Raw genomic sequence first — 19,098 nt, 5'->3', positions numbered from 1 at the left:
GCAGGCCGTCGCATATAATTTTTTAGAGGGTCAGCTCAGCTGCAGGCCCTGCATAAAATTTTTTAGAGGGTCAGCTCAGCTGCAGGCCCTCGCATACAATATTTTGGAAAGTCAGCTCACCAGCAGGCCTTCACCTACAAGCTTTTACTGGTTCAGCTCACCAGCAGGCCCGCACATAAAATCTTTTACAGGCTCAGCTCAACAGCAGGCACGCACCTCAAATCTTTTACAGGGGCAGCTCACCAGCAGGCCCGCAACTTAAATCTTTTACAGGGTCAGCTCACCTGAAGGCCCTCGCATTTAATTTTGTAGAGGGTCAGCTCACCTGCAGGCCTGCACCTCAAATCTTTTACAGGGTCAGCTCACCTGAAGGCCCTCACCTAATTATACCTAATAGATAATTTGTACGCATGCTGCCTTGCTTGGATGTGGTAGCCGTAGCCGTTTCTCAGGCTCCCTCTCCTGAATCAAACACTGATTCCCCATTACCCGTAGTTACAATTGGTTACGCTGACAATAACATCAAAAGTTGATAGGCCAGACATCTGAATGGATCGTCGCCGTCGCGGGGACGTGCAATTGGCCCCAGGTTAACTAGAGTCACCAAAGCGGCAGCAGGCCCTCACCCATAATGTTTTAGATGGTCAGATCAGCAGGCCCTTGATACAAATGTTTTTAAGGGTCACCAGCAGGCCATCAATCATAATTTCTCAAGGGTATGTATGATGCAGTCCTTTATGTGTAATAACGTGTTCATTGGAGTGCCTTTTCCTTGTAATTTTTGGCAGCCCTTTCACTTAGTGCATAGGCTTTATGAGTGTAGGAGTCCCAATACATGAACAATTCTACCACAATGTGAATAAGGCCCTCCTTTATGTGATATACAGGTTGTATCGGAGTGCCTCTTCCTTGTAATTTTTGCCAGCACTTGCACTTTATATACAAATAAATATACAGGAAAGAATGTTTCCTATCAATTTCTCCTCTAAAATAGTTTTTTTTATTCGGTTTTGTGCGTATTATTGTCAGTCTGAAAAAATGGCGTACTATTCGGACAACATCGTTCCCAGCAGCGACCTGCGAGTCCAAGATGCATCCAGACATCTTCCCCATGCTGTTACAGAACCATTTCGGTGGTGTTTCCATAAATTTCTGACATTTTCCTATGAACCAAGCACCCTCCCCTCTTCAGTACCTGGTTTAATGCTCGGATTCTCCTATTGACTTCCATTATACTCGGGTGCTCGGTCGAGCACCCGAACATCCCGATGTGTTTGGCTCGAGCCCCCGAGCATTACGGTGCTCAATCAACACTACTGATTTGTTTTGCTTTTTCATAGGTATATAACATTTATGTCTAAATATCCTAATTATAGTGGATTTAATTACCTATAAGAGGCCATATTGTGATATATTTACCATTTTGTATGTATTTTAAAGTTGGCCGAAATAGGTTTATGGAGAGGACACAGTTCATATAATTTCTTCTCTGTAGATGTACCAGTCTGAGAAGAGTCATTCTTGTCTCCTTATAGATTTATGACTAAGATAAGTATATTCTCTAGATTCATTTGGTAATAATTATCCCTACGGTTTAATTTCTATTGATGAAGCAGAAAATCTGTGATATATGTATACATGTATAGTAAACATTCTTTTTTTTAGTATAAGATAATATATAGGACACATGTATTGTACCATATTATTGGATATTATGAAGGACGTCAATGCATCTATTATCTTATATATTTCTCACTAGGAACTGTTGTGGAAGTTTAATTAGGATGTGTATTAGGAAGTGTTTAATATATTGTGTATTGTCATCATGTCTCTCAGTGTCAGGGTAAAACATTGGAGTGGATATCTTCCTGTGTATGTGGAGACAGAGCTGTGTTTTCTTGGCGAATGTATGGACGCCGGCTAGGGCCCACGTGCAAGATGCGGATTTATTGGCTTGGCGTGGATGCATTTGTTAAGAGAACAATATGTGAAAGGAACGTGCGTTTGTTGTCTCTAGTGCGCCTGATCAACCGCTGGAGATAATGACGTTGTCCTATAAATAAACATGCATGAGAATCATAGTAATTTTATTGGGCATTGATCACTGAGCAAGGCTGGATAAAGTTCAATGCAGTGGTAATGGGAGATTATTGTATACAAGTGTTTTGTTAGCTGACTATGTTATTTTAAATGATGGTGGTTTCTCATCTTCCTGTATCATCACTTCCTGTATGTTTGTTACTTAAAGCAAGTGGTCGGGTGACGGGGCTGTCCCTTTCTATTGTTACACCCTTTTGTGGCTAACAAATAAAAGTGAAGAGACTGGGCAGGAGGGCAGGCAGTGCTCAGCAGAAGTCTACAATGAAGCATCGTGTCTGACACTTGAAGAGGGTTACCTTGCCTTACACAAAGGAGCTTGATACATGTGTTTTTAAGCATGGGGAAATTATTTGCGGTTGCCGTACTTCGGATATGTGCGTCTGATATAAGCAAATTTCTACAACAAATGGCGAGCTAGGTACAACAAGGAACCAATGGATTTTTTCCTCTGCACAGCAGGTAAAAGAGGAGAGAAAGTAAACTGTAATTTTGTCTGCTGCGTCAGAGGAAATTTATGCTTGGTAAAAGAATGTTTTTGCTCTCTTTGTGTAAGGACAAGGTAAGTGCTTTTCCGTTGAGTAGTTTTTGATGGATCTAAATTGATTGTACAGAGATTATATGGTGAGATTGTGATGTGTGTGCTGACCAGTACAGAGTATCGTGTTTTTTTGTTGTAACTTCTTAACTTTTATGTTACTGTGATTTTGTAAAAGGCGATTTTGGTTTGTAGAGGCAGCAATTTGTTTTAGTGTTTGTATAGGAGAGACAGCATTTAGAGAGGATTTTTATACTGTAACCTGTAAATCACCCCCAGAATGGAGGTTTGCTATGGTGTCGGGGGTGGGGCACAGGGAATAGAGAAAATGTTTTGTTTAATATGGTTTTTCTATTACTGGATTTTGTAGACACCATCTTGTCTTCCTTTGTGTGTCAAGCCATGTGGTTTTGTTGGCCATCTTTGATTTCCTTTGTGTGAAGACCATGTGGCTTTGGCAGACATCATGGTTAGCTTGGTGCTGCAGGTTTTAACAAGGAATTAATTTTTGTTTGAGCTGGTTCACTTTTAGCTTTTAGTTTTGGTGTCTATAGAAAGCGATTTGTTTGTTTTTGCCTCAAATGTCAGTTTTGTCCAGAATAGTTATTTTGTCTTTTTGTAACCTTTCTATGTACAGTTGTCACCGCCAGTTCTGTGAGAAGGTCTGGCAGACGTCCTTCTCTACCTCCTGCATGATGTTCTTTGTTTTGGTTTCACTTTCTCATCTCCTTTCCTTCTCCCAGGTGTCACCTATATAGACTAATCGTCTCCCTTTTTATTCCCTCCCATACTGCCTCACTTTGCGGTTTATACTACTTCCTGGATGAAGTGTCCACTGCTGGAGTCTGCTGCTGCTGTTTACTCAGATAAGTCTTTTCATGTATTGTGTTTCCTTGCTGGCTTGATTCTAGGTGACCCTGACTCTGTCCGTATTAAGTGCAGGGAGCCGGTGGTTGTGTCCCCTCACTATTATAGGGTTTTCAGCTGTCACACAGTCTTAGGTACGTGGGCATGCAATCGTCTACCATTGAGACCCTTGCATGGGCATAGCAGTCAGGGAGAGCTCTTAGGCTCAGTTCACACCTGAGCGTTCTGAAAGGAGCGCTCTGTATGCGCGATTGTACGGGCGTTTACAAGCGCGCATACAGAGACAAGTGTACACACAGTGTCGCGCGTTCCCGAAAGTCTATGTACGGGAACGCGCGACAAGCGCCCAAAAAAACGCTCCTGTACTTGTGTGAGCGTCGGGCGTTTTACAGCGCGATCGTACGCGCTGTAAAACGCCCAGGTGAGAACCATTCCCATAGGGAAGCATTGGTTTCTCCTTGTTGAGCGTTTTACAGCGCGTAGGAACGCGCTGTAAAACGCTCAGGTGTGAACTGAGCCTTAGGGTTTTGTAGGGCTCACCTATATGCTCCTTAGTTTGGGATCAAGCCAGTCGGACGTTTATTCATAAGTTCCAGCTATCTACAACATCATCCGTGACAACAGTTTGATTTTGTTTTGGTAAGTTTTGTGCTGGATATTGGTTGAGTGTTTGGTTATGCTATAGCTCAGTGACCAGTCTGATACGGGAATCATTGTGTGAGCATTAGTGGCAGTTTAGCGGTGAAATTGTCCTATAGTTGATAATTCTGCTTAATGTTTGTATATCTGTGGCTGTTACACTGAATTGTAGAATTGCTGGGCATAGTTAATACGGGTACTACAGTGTAGAAAGGAGGTGCTTGTAGTTCTGTGCTAATAGTATTGGGACAACTCCTAGAAATCAGTACCAGCGTTTTTTTTTTTTGTTTTGTAGCAACCATTGTGGTGTTAGTATTCCTGTACAATGGAAAGCATTTTTAAAGAAGTTGCAAAGTTGAAGAACACGGCGGCCATTCTTCAAGCTATGCAGGGATCTACTGATCCATGGCTGCAGGCTCAGAATTGCATAGCAAACCTGATCGGTACCAGAAAATGGCGCAAACAGAAAGGCAAGTATGCTCTGATTTTTGCTGCTGGGTGGATAGCGGATAAATATCAGGAGTCTTGTAGGCTGAAGCTGAGTTTGGAAGGAGAAGTGGAAGATTTAAAAGTGGAAATTGGAAAAATTTTGAACTCTTGTCCAGCAGGCAGCTGAAGCTAGCACTAATTATGAATGTACTGTTAGGTGTAATACTGAGCTGTGCAAGGAGAATAAATGATTGTCTGAAAGCCTGACACACACACAGGGTGCTGTAAGGGAATTGTTTGCTCTCTGCAGGAGGACAGAAGTTGAACATTCTCAGTGCATTGAAACAACCATTAGATGTAATGTTTCTGGGGTTAGAGGCAATGTATGGGCTGTAAGTATGGAGAAGTCTGAGGACTGTGGCTCAGATAGTGGAACCAACTCAGGGATGGAGATGGACAATTTGTCTGACCCTGGAGTTGGAAGTATTAACACAATGCCAGAAGATTACTCAAATGAGTCCGTCGTAAGTGGACTCAATACAGATGGTAGTGTGGGTTCTAGTCATGCTAGGATGGTTAATGTTGTGCAGCAAGGCAGATCACCATGTGCCCAGAGAAGGTATTGTGCAGGGAGACAAGCTATTCGTTGTTTTGAATGCAGGGAATTTGGGCACATTGCAAAATATTGTGACGCCGCTAATGGCAACAGACACAGGTATGTTAAGTATCCCAGAACCACACCTAGAAGTAAAGTGGTTTATTCAGCAAGGTGGGGTAATGGTCCCAGACATGGTTCTTTGCAAAGGTATGGAAGTCAGGGACAGCCAAGGTCATGGATCCAAGAAGCAGATTTTAAATCCCAATATGAACGGTGAAAATGTGAAGCTTAGAGAGGAAAGAGATTGGTTCCTGGAATTCAGCAGAGTTTCTAATTTTGTGTGCTAGAGAAGGGGAAATTAAGAGATGTATTGAGTTCTTTGTAAACCATTTTACTGTTTGTATTTAAAAATAAAAATAAAAATAAAAATGGAGGAACTCTTAGACCTAATTTAAATTGACTTTTCCCTTTCCCTGGAAACCGGTTTTGGGGACCTTGTAATGTTAAATCCTGCTTCATTGAAAAAGTGAATCTGAAGTTGGTTTGGGGCTGGGCAAATTAGCATTTCAATGACTGGGTGGAAAGAAATTCTCCTGCCAGTGTTTACGGTTTCAGGCGAACTCTCCAAGACATTGATGTGTTAATTCAGTCCTATACAATAGTAAGTGTTCCAAAGGTCTTTTTGTTTTTTGTATTTGAGTTTCGGTTTTAAGTTAAAATTAACTTTTTACTGAATCGAAAATGTACACTCACCTAAAGAATTATTAGGAACACCATACTAATACAGTGTTGGACCCCCTTTGGCCTTCAGAACTGCCTTAATTCTACGAGGCATTGATTCAACAAGATGCTGATAGCATTCTTTAGAAATGTTGGCCCATATTGATAGGATAGCATCTTGCAGTTGATGGAGATTTGAGGGATGCACATCCAGGGCACGAAGCTCCCATTCTACCACATCCCAAAGATGCTCTATTGGGTTGAGATCTGGTGACTGTGGGGGCCATTTTAGTACAGTGAACTCATTGTCATGTTCAAGAAACCAATTTGAAATTATTCGAGCTTTGTGACATGGTGCATTATCCTGCTGAAAGTAGCCATCAGAGGATGGATACATGTTCTCATTCTGTTTGCGCCAAATTCGGACTCTACCATTTGAATGTCTCAACAGAAATCGAGACTCATCAAACCAGGCAACATTTTTCCAGTCTTCAACAGTCCAATTTTGGTGAGCTTGTGCAAATTGTAGCCTCTTTTTCCTATTTTTAGTGGAGATGAGTGGTACCCAGTGGGGTCTTCTGCTGTTGTAGCCCATCCGCCTCAAGGTTGTGCGTGTTGTGGCTTCACAAATGCTTTGCTGCATACCTCGGTTGTAACGAGTGGTTATTTCAGTCAACGTTGCTCTTCTATCAGCTTGAATCAGTCGGCCCATTCTCCTCTGACCTCTAGCATCCACAAGGCATTTTTGCCCACAGGACTGCCGCATACTGGAAGTTTTTCCCTTTTCACACCATTCTTTGTAAACCCTAGAAATGGTTGTAGGTGAAAATCCCAGTAACTGAGACGATTGTGAAATACTCAGACCGGCCCGTCTGGCACCAACAACCATGCCACGCTCAAAATTGCTTAAATCACCTTTCTTTCCCATTCTGACATTCAGTTTGGAGTTCAGGAGATTGTCTTGACCAGGACCACCCCCCTAAATGCATTGAAGCAACTGCCATGTGATTGGTTGACTAGATAATTGCATTAATGAGAAATAGAACAGGTGTTCCTAATAATTCTTTAGGTGAGTGTATATAACAAGACTTCCTGTAACTGAAGTTTTCTATGTTGTTTTTTTTTCTCTCCTTTTTACAGGTTTTCTTTTACTAATCAATTTTTTTGATTTTAGGTTTTTATTGTTGTAATCCAAGTTTTTTTCAGTTTTTTCCTTTTTCATATTCTGGCATCTTTTACGGTTTTATTTTCAGTAATTTTTGTCTATTTTTGTTTAGGTATTACTTTGATTAATTTATATTTACCTTTTTCTGCAGTTGATATTTAGTAGCTCCCCACTGTAGTGCGAATGTATAATGTTAGAAGTACTACATCAATTTTATCACTATTCAGTAAAGATGCATATTACTGAATAAAAGGTCTAATATTGATATCAGAGAAACTCATTGATTGGAATATGCACATTCCATAGTCATTATCAGGCCTGATAATTTAGAAGTTGTGTAGCAATACTACCCGATATCAGAGATTGGCAATAGTTTGAGCAGAGCAAGGGTTCGTATCTACCTTAATCAATATTAAGATTCTTGTGTATATCTCATAATTGTCATCGGGACGCTGGTATTACATTTTTATGTTTGAGAGGTGATATGGAATTCTAGTATTTGTGTTACAGCCATCTAGTGGAAAATTTAGGGCACTGCATATCAGTGTGTGTTATTGGATATTATTGAATTTTATATTGATAAAGCTTTGATTGTATTTAAAGTTATTGTATAATAAATCATTTATAATTTTGCATTGACGCTTGCACCATGTTTTACTGATTGCACAATATAATTAAATTAATGACAATCTCTTTTGAGGTGTTTTATATGTCCACCTCCAGGATCAATTTCCTTTGAAATTTTTCCATGATTCTTTCTTTTATATAAAGCATTTGCTTTCTATCCCCGACAGATTAGTATTTGGTTTTGGGAAATATTTTAATATTTCAAGGTATTGTAACACAGACTTATCACAGGCCTTACGAAACTGGCCTTAAAATGTTCATCTATTGTACAAATTTACGCTTTGGCTATGTTCTATGTCATTGATTGTTCAATAAAGCGAGCCAAATTTATACTTTCCTATATCATAAATCTACATTATCTGAAAACTTTGAGCTAGCTTAGCTAAACTGTATATTTACGGGGCAGTTAAATACTCCCTAGGCAGCAATTTTTTGTTGTGAGACACAACAAGTCCTGAAAAATGTCTGGCCCATAATCACAACTTCATCTCACATGTCTCGTCCTGGGAACCTTTAGGAACATTTCCATACATATGAGTGAATGATAATGACAGCTTTCTCTCAGCAGAGTTTTTATAAATGTTTTCTTTGGTTTTAGCACCCCTTTAATTGGCATCAAAATCTAAATACTGATGTGTCCACTAAAAAGAGATATCTTAACAACCTTTTCTGTCTTTTTCTGAAAGTATGGTGGATGGCCACCCACCTTATTAGTTTGCGGCCAAATTTGGTGACTTACCTCAATTTGCTTTTTACAACTACATCATAAGAGAATAAATGCTATCAGTGAATATGTAAGGAGCCATGTTTTTTTTTAAACTATGGAATCAGTACCTGGCTCTCTTTAATCAAGTCATTAATGGCATGTGAGCTTCTCAATAGTCCCTCATCTGCTGGCTGGCAGCCCTAAACTCTAAATTATATTACTGAAATGATGGTGAAACATTTGTGATTATAATGGCTGAGATCAATTTTACTATTACAAAATATAATATTCAGGTTGCAGATTCTGGTTTGGGCTGCTGAAATCTAAAAATTTGTATCTAAGAAAGTTTAAAGCGTTACTCACCTGTCCAATGCCAAGCACTGCCTCACTGCCCTTCTCTGGTTAGCTTTGTTCCCTCGCCTGATGTCATTCTGTCAGGCTATTTGTGTCCAGCTTAGAGAGCAGGATGCCACCTGGGTGTGTTGCCAGCATTCCCGAACCATGGCTGCCCACTTCTGCTACCTGTCTCCAGGACACAGAATCCAGCATTCAGCTTAGCTATCAGGTAAGCTGCTACTACATTCTGCTACATCAGCTCCACTGCATCAACTCTATTAGTACACACTGCCACATCAGCTCCACTGCATCAATTCTATTAATACACACTGCCACATGAGCTCTGCTGCATCAACTCTGCTACTCCACTCTCCTACATTAGCTCTTTTACATCAACTCTGCTTCATCAAATCTGCTGCTAGTTCACTACTATAGGGTTAATTATGCATTATAAATTATAAATAAAAACAGGCACTCACCAGCTGGCTTTATATAATCATATAAAATTGACATAAAATTTACAATAAAATGTTCACATAAAATATTAACATAAGAAGCACTGAGGACAATAAATAGATATGGTTATGTGTCTTCCTTATTTTGACTCGCTAAATGAATAGTAGGCTCTAGGTCAATTCCTATAAGTGCATATAGTGCCAAGATATACAAATAATAGCAATAATGTTCTGTGTGATAAGTCCAGAGTAGAATATCAAGGATGGATATCCTACAATAAAGTGAGAAAATCCTGTGAAAAATAAAATATAAAAATATCCTGTAGAAGGTAAGTGTGACAAACAATGGTGGTTGGTGTTTCGGTGAGATCTTATAAAGACCTAGTAGCAATTCCTCAGATAAGGTATTGATGTTGTTTCTATTCAGTAGCAATTCCTCTATGCGCCGGAAGATAAAGGTTTAGGTAAAGAGTGGTCGGGTTTTGGAACTAGGGCGTTCCCCTAGTTCTTCAAACCCTCTTACCTTAACCTTAGTTGTGACTGTCCTCTTTGGGGGTACCACTCTCATAGGCGCTGGGACTCGTGGTTCTCCCGGGTTGACACAGGATCCAACAATGCAGGAGTTACCTCTCGCCGGTCTCGGCGTTCCACGAGGTTACTTCCTTGCGTGTCACCAGTCAGGAAGTGATTTCCAAAGTTCGCGTAGTCTCGCGATGGCTTGATCCAGCTAAGTTTACACTGGAATATTGATACAAGCTGTATGGTAATCTTCCGACAATTATTGCAATCGAATTCGGATGGGTAATTTTTACTCGCAGGAACCAGCCAGACGCGTTTCGAGGGTCCTCCCTCTTCCTCAGTGGCTATAGTGCGAGTATTACCCTTCTTCCTTATATACTGTGGTGAGTGCCTGTTTTTATTTATAATTTATATATCTCTTTATGCGGGATGAATAGGTGAATCATCCAAAAAGCAGAGCACCTTAACCACAGTAACAGATACGGGTGAGCCACGATATATATATATACTATAATTATGCATTATGTATCCCAAAACGTTATATATTTAGTGGAAATAATTAACTGGCAGGTCTTAGTGTAGTTGCTGGGAGACAGGCTGAACCTAACAACCAACACCCCCCACCTTGGCTAGAGTTAGTTGAGAATATGCTGCTGATCAACAAGAGTAAAAACCTGCATTGGTTTGATCTATCAAGTAGGCCCTTAAAGAGAACTCTTACATAGGAAAAAAACATTCCTAAGAGTGAAAAATGGCCAGAAAGCAACTTTACTAAGGATTATCCTCAGAGAAGGAAGCATTGAATATTTACAGAAGGTTGAGGACCATATAAAGAAAAAAACGCCTTAAGGCTACTTTCACACCAGCGTTTTTGCTGGATCCGTCATGGATCAGCAAAAACGCTTCCGTTCTGATAATACAACCGCCTGCGTCTGTTATGAATGGATCCGGTTGTATTATCTTTAACATAGCAATAACAGATCTGTCATGAACTCCATTGAAAGTCAGTGGGGGACAGATCCATTTTCTATTGTGTCAGAGAAAACGGATCCGTCCCCATTGTGTGTCAAGACATATCCGCCTGGCTCCGCACCACATCGCGGACAGGAAAATGCTGCTATGGATCTCAATAGTGGAAAGGGAAAGCACAAGTATAAAAGTAGCCTTACTTGACTCAGTCAGTAAGCTAAATGAACGTTTATGGCAATAGACTTTATTTACTGTGGAAAGGATTTATTGCTTCCGGTGCCCGCCACACTTCTGAGATGGACTGGCCATCCAAAGACTCATGCATCATGATAAATTCCCCCTCTAATTGCTACTTGAATAACCGGCACCACTGACCACCTTTTCAAAAAATAAAAACAGTTTAAGTTTGTGGATTCATACACGTTTGTGAGACAGCTTGGCACAAACCAGAAATATTGCCGCTTTTGTCTACTGCAGATCGGCTCCATTCACTTGAACAGGGATGATCTTCAATACTAGATACAACCCATGGACAGGTGTAGCTGGGTGCTGTTTCCCGAGGGGGAAGGGGAAACGGGTCAACAAGTCTATTTTTTTTAATGATGAACTTCTTTAAGCGTTACTAGTGCCTAACAAGGGGCAATGTTCTACTATTTGATAGAAGATAAATCATGCCCTATAATTTGATGAGTTAAAATCAACAAGTTAATAATTAAAGTCTTGTGGTTAACATATCTTTTCAAGGACCACTTGTAAAAAGACCCCCCCACCCCCATAGCTCCAGAGAAGTGTGTACTCATAATCAAATTTACATCAATAGTTACTGATGCAGTTAGAGATAATGAATACAGCAGAAATGAAATTAGACGGCTTCAACACACCATTGTTTGGCAGTACATTTAGATTTAATGAGAAGCCGTCATCTTCTCATTTAAAACACATAATTTATTATTACATAGAATAATGAATTAGCAGTCTTTTTGATCTCTGCCCTTCAACTTCTAATTATGACACCTCTGGGTCCCACATTAAGTAAATTCTTGGCCACAAATTTTGAAATATTGTATTTCATTTGAATAATAGATGTGTCTTATTGATGATTTGCAGAAAGGTTAAAACGCAGAGTGAAAAGCTCCACAAGACCCTGAAGCATTAAAGGGTCAACTTAGAAGGCAGCTTGATAATGACTGACTGGTTAAAAATAACAGCGCCTTGTGCCAGGAAACTTTTAGAGTTTAAAGAGTAGGTTGTTGCTGTGTATAAGGTAGAACTGGAATTCTCTTTACAGTTATTTTTTGTTTGATATCCGGCATGTCAATGATTTGCAAGAAGCTTTAAACACGTACATCTTTTAATAGTGAATAATGATAAGATTACAGAAAGTTGAATGCATGACATGTCATTGTTTTAATTAGGCCCAGCTGCCAATAAAGAAACTGTCATCAGAGTATCCCTGAAGGAAAGCGACCATCCATCTTAGAAGGTTCAGAACCATCAAGGCCGTTCAAGTTTATGTGAGTAAGGTACCACTCGCAAGAGACTTTACTGCTGTGGAAAGCGTTCATTGCCTCTGGTGTCCACCACACGTTGAGACGGACTGGCTATCTGGATCTAAATTTTGCACCTTTCAGCTTGGGAATTGCAGAACAAGTCAACAGAATAGCATGCCTGTGGTTATTTGGAGAGACTGCAAAGTGTCCTTAGAAGAAGAATCAGGTAGCACTGCTACTATTATAACTTTTTTTGCTATCCATACACAGCTATAAGAAGCAGACAATACTGTGAAATACTTTGGAACTGTTCCTTTTGCTGCTATATGTATTACTACTCCCATCAACAATTTAGTAAAGAAAGACTATTTATTGCAATGAACGGGCCAGATTATTAATGCCATCATCTATCTAGCAGCCCTGCATCTGTATTCCTGCCTTACACTCTGCCAATCACCTAACATCAAGGGCACCAAGCAGGATCCACCAACAAATAATTTCCTCATAATATAGGTCATTAGTACAGACAAGTATCTATGAACATATAAAACATCATACGCTGATGTGGATAAGGAACTGTCGATGGATACTCAACTTAATTCTTCTCCCATCAGATAGGAAATAGAACTATGCGAATAGTATAGTGGCATAATGTGTTTAATGACATATTAATTCCAAATCAAAATCATTTAAATAACTCTACCTCAGTATTGTTGCTGCCAAATGTATTTATGACAATCAATAGTCAAAGTTTTCTCATCTTCTAATGAGTACTTCTAGTAGGATAACCAACTATGACACAAAGCACACATCACCTTAGCAGGTTCCACAAACATGACAATGAGAGACTACTGCATGGTAACAATGATGACTACTACATAGTATCAAGATCTGAACATAGAACCTTTAGAATGTGGTGGAAGAGAAGTCAATAGGACAACACTGCTTCTACCCAATAAAAAAACATGTCAAAAAGTGGTCACTTAGTGTATATTTCCTCTTTGATATGCCAAGCAATTATATGGTTCTTAAAGAGTAACTGCCATTTCACTACAAAAAATGAAATTCCTAACATATGTGATGCTAAATGGAAGATATTCATGAAGCTGCATTTTTCAGCTAATTTTACCTTTCTGGTGTCTGTATTCAACCTTTAGCAACCATATTTCTCTGTGCCTCTATTTCAGCAACTCCTAAGATGGCCTCTTTCTGTGGTGATGTTTGCCCTTTCTTGAGGCCATCCTGTATTTCCCTCACTTCCCATAAGCCCTTGCTCTCCTCACATGCACTAGCACACAAGCATCATATTTTTGCAGACAGGTGCCCCCTAGATCCTATTTTTGAAGCCAGTGCCCCCAGACTATATTTTTGCAGCCAGGTGCCCCCTATACTTTAGTAACACAGCCAAATACTCACCTAGTTCCTCCTAGCAAGCTCCAACACAGCTCTCCCCTCCAGCAGCACTATGTACACTGTCAGATCACGCTGCTGTGAAGGAATACAAGCGCAGTCCTGATTCCCTCCAGCAGCGCTATGTACACTGTCAGATCGCGCTGCTGTGAAGGAATACAAGCGCAGCCCTGATTCCCTCCAGCAGCGCTATGTACACTGTCAGATCGCGCTGCTGTGAAGGAATACAAGCGCAGTCCTGATTCCCTCCAGCAGCGATATGTACACTGTCAGATCGCGCTGCTGTGAAGGAATACAAGCGCAGTCCTGATTCCCTCCAGCAGCGCTATGTACACTGTCAGATCGCGCTGCTGTGAAGGAATACAAGCGCAGCCCTGATTCCCTCCAGCAGCGCTATGTACACTGTCAGATCGCGCTGCTGTAAAGGAATACAAGCGCAGCCCTGATTCCCTCCAGCAGCGCTATGTACACTGTCAGATCGCGCTGCTGTGAAGGAATACAAGCGCAGTCCTGATTCCCTCCAGCAGCGCTATGTACACTGTCAGATCGCTCTGCTGTGAAGGAATACAAGCGCAGTCCTGATTCCCTCCAGCAGCGCTATGTACACTGTCAGATCGCGCTGCTGTGAAGGAATACAAGCGCAGTCCTGATTCCCTCCAGCAGCGCTATGTACACTGTCAGATCGCGCTGCTGTGAAGGAATACAAGTGCAGTCCTGATTCCCTCCAGCAGCGCTATGTACACTGTCAGATCGCGCTGCTGTGAAGGAATACAAGCGCAGTCCTGATTCCCTCCAGCAGCGCTATGTACACTGTCAGATCGCTCTGCTGTGAAGGAATACAAGCGCAGTCCTGATTCCCTCCAGCAGCGCTATGTACACTGTCAGATCACGCTGCTGTGAAGGAATACAAGCGCAGTCCTGATTCCCTCCAGCAGCGCTATGTACACTGTCAGATCGCGCTGCTGTGAAGGAATACAAGCGCAGTCCTGATTCCCTCCAGCAGCGCTATGTACACTGTCAGATCGCTCTGCTGTGAAGGAATACAAGCGCAGTCCTGATTCCCTCCAGCAGCGCTATGTACACTGTCAGATCGCGCTGCTGTGAAGGAATACAAGCGCAGCCCTGATTCCCTCCAGCAGCACGATGTACACTGTCAGATCGCGCTGCTGTGAAGGAATACAAGCGCAGTCCTGATTCCCTCCAGCAGCGATATGTACACTGTCAGATCGCGCTGCTGTGAAGGAATACAAGCGCAGTCCTGATTCCCTCCAGCAGCGCTATGTACACTGTCAGATCGCGCTGCTGTGAAGGAATACAAGCGCAGTCCTGATTCCCTCCAGCAGCGATATGTACACTGTCAGATCGCTCTGCTGTGAAGGAATACAAGCGCAGTCCTGATTCCCTCCAGCAGCGCTATGTACACTGTCAGATCGCGCTGCTGTGAAGGAATACAAGCGCAGTCCTGATTCCCTCCAGCAGCGATATGTACACTGTCAGATCGCGCTGCTGTGAAGGAATACAAGCGCAGTCCTGATTCCCTCCAGCAGCGCTATGTACACTGTCAGATCGCGCTGCTGTGAAGGAATACAAGCGCAGCCCTGACTCATTGCAGGCATGAAGGCTGGGAGGTGGAGCCAGTGTCCTCCAGGGCTGAGCTCCTCCTCCCAGAGCTGATCCGTCTCTTGTTTTGAAGAAAGAGAAGACGGACTGCACATGGCAACGCACTGAGGAGAGGGCTGCACAATGGTAAAGTGGCACACATTTGTGGGAGTTTTAATCGTGTAAAACAGAAAATGATTATAAACTGTAGGGTACACTATACCATTACAGTATAAAAAATGAAATGGCAATTACACTTTAAGGAAATAATATACATTATTTTTAGTATTCTAAAATATATATAAAAAAAAACAATAAAACATCTTGATGATTAAATCATCTGTTAAAATATTCCAAGGAGAATAGAATTTTTCAGTTAGACGAAATGGAACGTGTTTGACACAAATGGCATTAGAGATGCAGAATGTGTAATCTGAATATTGGCTAGCATTTACTCCAGTAAATCTTGCTCTGAGCTGTGGATATGGAGCCAATGAAAGCTGTAATTGAGTTCAATGTAGTGTAAAATAATAAGCGCAAGTCACTTTCATACAGAAATCGTACACGTTTGGTTTGATAGTGTAAATGGATACAATGTTTTCTTTTTTTACATTTTAATGGTCTTCTAGATGCATTTGTTATAACATTCAAGCTGACCTAATATTCTGAAGACATCTTCATAGACCCCAATATTAGGCCTCACCTTTAAACATAATTTCACAGTTTAAACATGCACAAAAACTATATAATAAAAAGTTGCAAGTCCATTAACTTACATGTCTTGTGCCAGTGCTGTACAGAGAAATCAAAAAGCCCCAAAGCACAACTCAGAAAGGGCTTTCTTGCCTCTACACAGTTCTACCCTGATACAAATAAAATAAACCATCATTCCCCAACACATTACAGTTGATTTTTAGTGTGATTCTATGACCAGCTTTTTTTTCAGGAGTCCTGTTCAGGAGTTACCAAAAACAGTCTAAAGCAAGCAACCCCTAAAGCTGGCCAAACGCATATGACAGGTGTCGTCTGACAGCTACCGCTCCTGATCCCCTCACACACATGCCTGATCGTCCAAACAAGAAGTAGTAAGAGGGGGGAAAAAATGCTGCCAAACTCCTCTGGCAGTGGAGTTATCTCCCTTAGAACAAAAGGATTGGGCATTTAAAATTAAACTATCTAATCTTTACCTGTCCAGACAGATGTCAGAAAAGAGTCGGAAGGCCCCCACAGACATTAGATGGTCAACTAGTCCCACCAAAATTTGGGGGTTCATCTGACAGATTTAATGTGTGTGTTCAGCTAAAGATCAGACTGTGCTGTCAATCTGTGTAGTAGAGATAAAGACTGATGACATGGCTGATTTTCCTCTGATCACCATACAGAATGAACTGTAGAGACACCGAACAAGCAGAGTACAGTGGAAGATATGAACTTAGCAAACTGCAGAAATTTTAACACAGCTGTACTTAAAAGGCTATGTACACCTATGGGGGCAATTTTTAAAGAGGACCTTTCATCAGAAAAAAGTGTGTGCAATTCTTATACTACCTTATCGGGCTGCTGCCACTGATGTCCGGACACTTTTTCTTTTTCAAAAGGACCCCCGTTCGGCCGCTGTGCTCCCAGTTTGTTTAGTCGCCTCATATGCAAATAAGGCGACTTGGTTATAGTAGGCGTTGACATTTTAGTTCTGCTGGGCGCGGTTATCTTCTCCCTGGCAGCGAGCGCATCCAATCGCAGCGCCCTGCTCTCAGCCAGGGAGAAGGAGCTCAAGTTCTCGCGAGAATCGCGTATACATCCAGACTGAGCTTGTCTGTCTCACGAGAACTTAAGCTCCTTCTCCTTCTGCATATGAGGCGACGAAACAAACGGGGAGCACAGCGAGCAAACGGGGGGTCCTTATGAAAAAAATATAAGTGTCTGGACATCAGTGGCAGCAGCCCGATAAGGTAGTATAAGAATTGCACACACTTTTTTCTGATGAAAGGACCTCTTTAAAACGATTTCTTTGTACTCATTTTGAGCAAAAAAATCATTTTTAAATTGGTCTTTATTAAAAATATGGAGCCCTTTTCTCTGTACAGGGCTGAGATGCTGTAGTAGCAGGATCTGAATTTTCCCCCTGCCCAGTCACCCAGCTCACTTGACGGGCTCCTTATCTGTGCTCTCTGACCTTATTAGGTACACATTATAGCTCAATCCTTATCTTACTGATGGGGCATAAATGTTTATGACCTTAGTAAACTAGATATCAGGTTTATTAGATGACCCCCCCACAAAGTGGAAGTAAAAAGTAGGACTCGCACAGCTAGACAAACAGTTAACCCTTTGTGACAGAACGGCTCAATAAAGACCAATTGAAAAAATGATTTATAGCCCAAAATGAGTAAAATGCAATCATAAAAAAAGTTCCTCCAAAGGTGTACATAGCCTTTGAATGTGCAATCCATACCTCTAGCTAAGAAATGCATGTAGGACAAAATGTAACAGTCCCTTTTGTATATGGACTAGCCATGGCCCAGTTATTGGTCACAAAGGATGCATTACCTGTTTTCGCTAAACCAACACCCCAGAGGACCTGGCAACTGAGGCTTGCGAAATCCATAAATTTTAAGATTAACTGTAATGTACTGTACTACTGTATATGGTGTATTTATGTTGGTACTATAGTACACCTTATGGTGGGATTTACTTGGGTATTGTGTTTAACGCCCACATACGTACAGTACATTATTTTTGCAGTGTCTGGTGGCAGCATTAATATTTATGCACCTATATGGAAGCAGTATTTAGCCAACTCACAACACAGATATTTACACATTATAAACTGTAATAATTAGGCATTGGTTATATGTACTCTGTATGGCAGTACACTAGTGTATAGGTTCAAGGAGAAAATAACAAAAGCCCGGATATGAAAAGGTAAATGATACAGCACAGACGGCACACGGTTTTGAGTCAATTCTTACCTGTTACCTTTAGTTGAATTGTCCGCCTGATTGGTCTGCCTTCAAACTTAATTTCACAAGTATAATTTCCTATATCGTCTTTCTGAACATCTTGTATCAAAAGGCTATTTCCTTTCTGCACAATCAGGCTCCTCCACTTCTTTGGCTTGCATTCCTGCAAAGAAAGCACAATTAGCGAGCCCATAAGTCTAGTTAGATGCATGAGCTGCTTCGTGAATCGTGTTTTGGATAGTTTGTTTTTTCTATTATTATTTTTAAGCCATTGTCTTAGTAACAGAATAAAGTAAGGCGATACTCCATGCAGAATTAGTTTTTCATTCTGATGGACAACAGCTTTTTTTTTTTTAAAGAAAACAATGCGATAGGTTTAATTAAATAGGAAAATTGGATTGGAAAGGGCTTTTTAAATGTCATATTCAATTGTCTTTTCCAGCAAGGCAGAAGAGAGTAAAAAATAATAAATCCGGTAAAATACTGACTAAACTTTATAAGAAGTAAATTACCAGCCATAATGACAGAGCTTAGGAACTACGGAATTCACCGGGAGCTCATTCATTTGAATTATTTTCTCAGTATGAAAGTCGGAAGATATTCCAGAAGATTCTGAATGTGAGGTATGTGTTTGCTCTTTCATGATATACAGTAGCGTGGGCTCACTGTGCTAATGTTCCTGGCTCAGAATGATAAAGACAGTCTCTGCAGGCAAATAAAACTTTATGTCAGACATGTCATAGGGAGTGTGAAGAGGTTAGCAATAAGCATGTTGGAGAGAAACTACTTTTAGGTATTGTCTAGAACAGCGGTCCCCAACAGCCGGGCCGCGGCCCAGGACCGGGCCCTGGAAGATGGTTTGCCAGGCCGCGGCGATCAGGGCAGTCTTTAACGCTGTACTAATAAAGCGCTTCCATTATGGAAGTGCTTCATTAGTACAGAAGGACCAGGAAGCGGTGAATGATCTGTACTCA

The 19,098-nt window shown here is 41.1% G+C and overlaps 1 protein-coding gene across 1 annotated transcript in view; it reads right to left on the bottom strand.

Moving 5' to 3' along the window:
* Nucleotides 1–19,098, bottom strand: part of IL1RAPL2 (interleukin 1 receptor accessory protein like 2) — a 905,895-nt gene that overhangs the window by 723,304 nt on the left and 163,493 nt on the right. The window contains 1 exon segment of the mRNA XM_040405738.1: nucleotides 18,134–18,287. Coding sequence (XP_040261672.1) covers nucleotides 18,134–18,287 — 154 coding nt within the window.

This window comes from Bufo bufo, chromosome 8 (genome assembly GCF_905171765.1).
Source record: "Bufo bufo chromosome 8, aBufBuf1.1, whole genome shotgun sequence".
Classification (NCBI taxonomy): Eukaryota; Metazoa; Chordata; class Amphibia; order Anura; family Bufonidae; genus Bufo; species Bufo bufo.
Note: the sequence above shows the minus strand (reverse complement) of the source record. Positions and strands in the feature narration are given on the sequence as shown.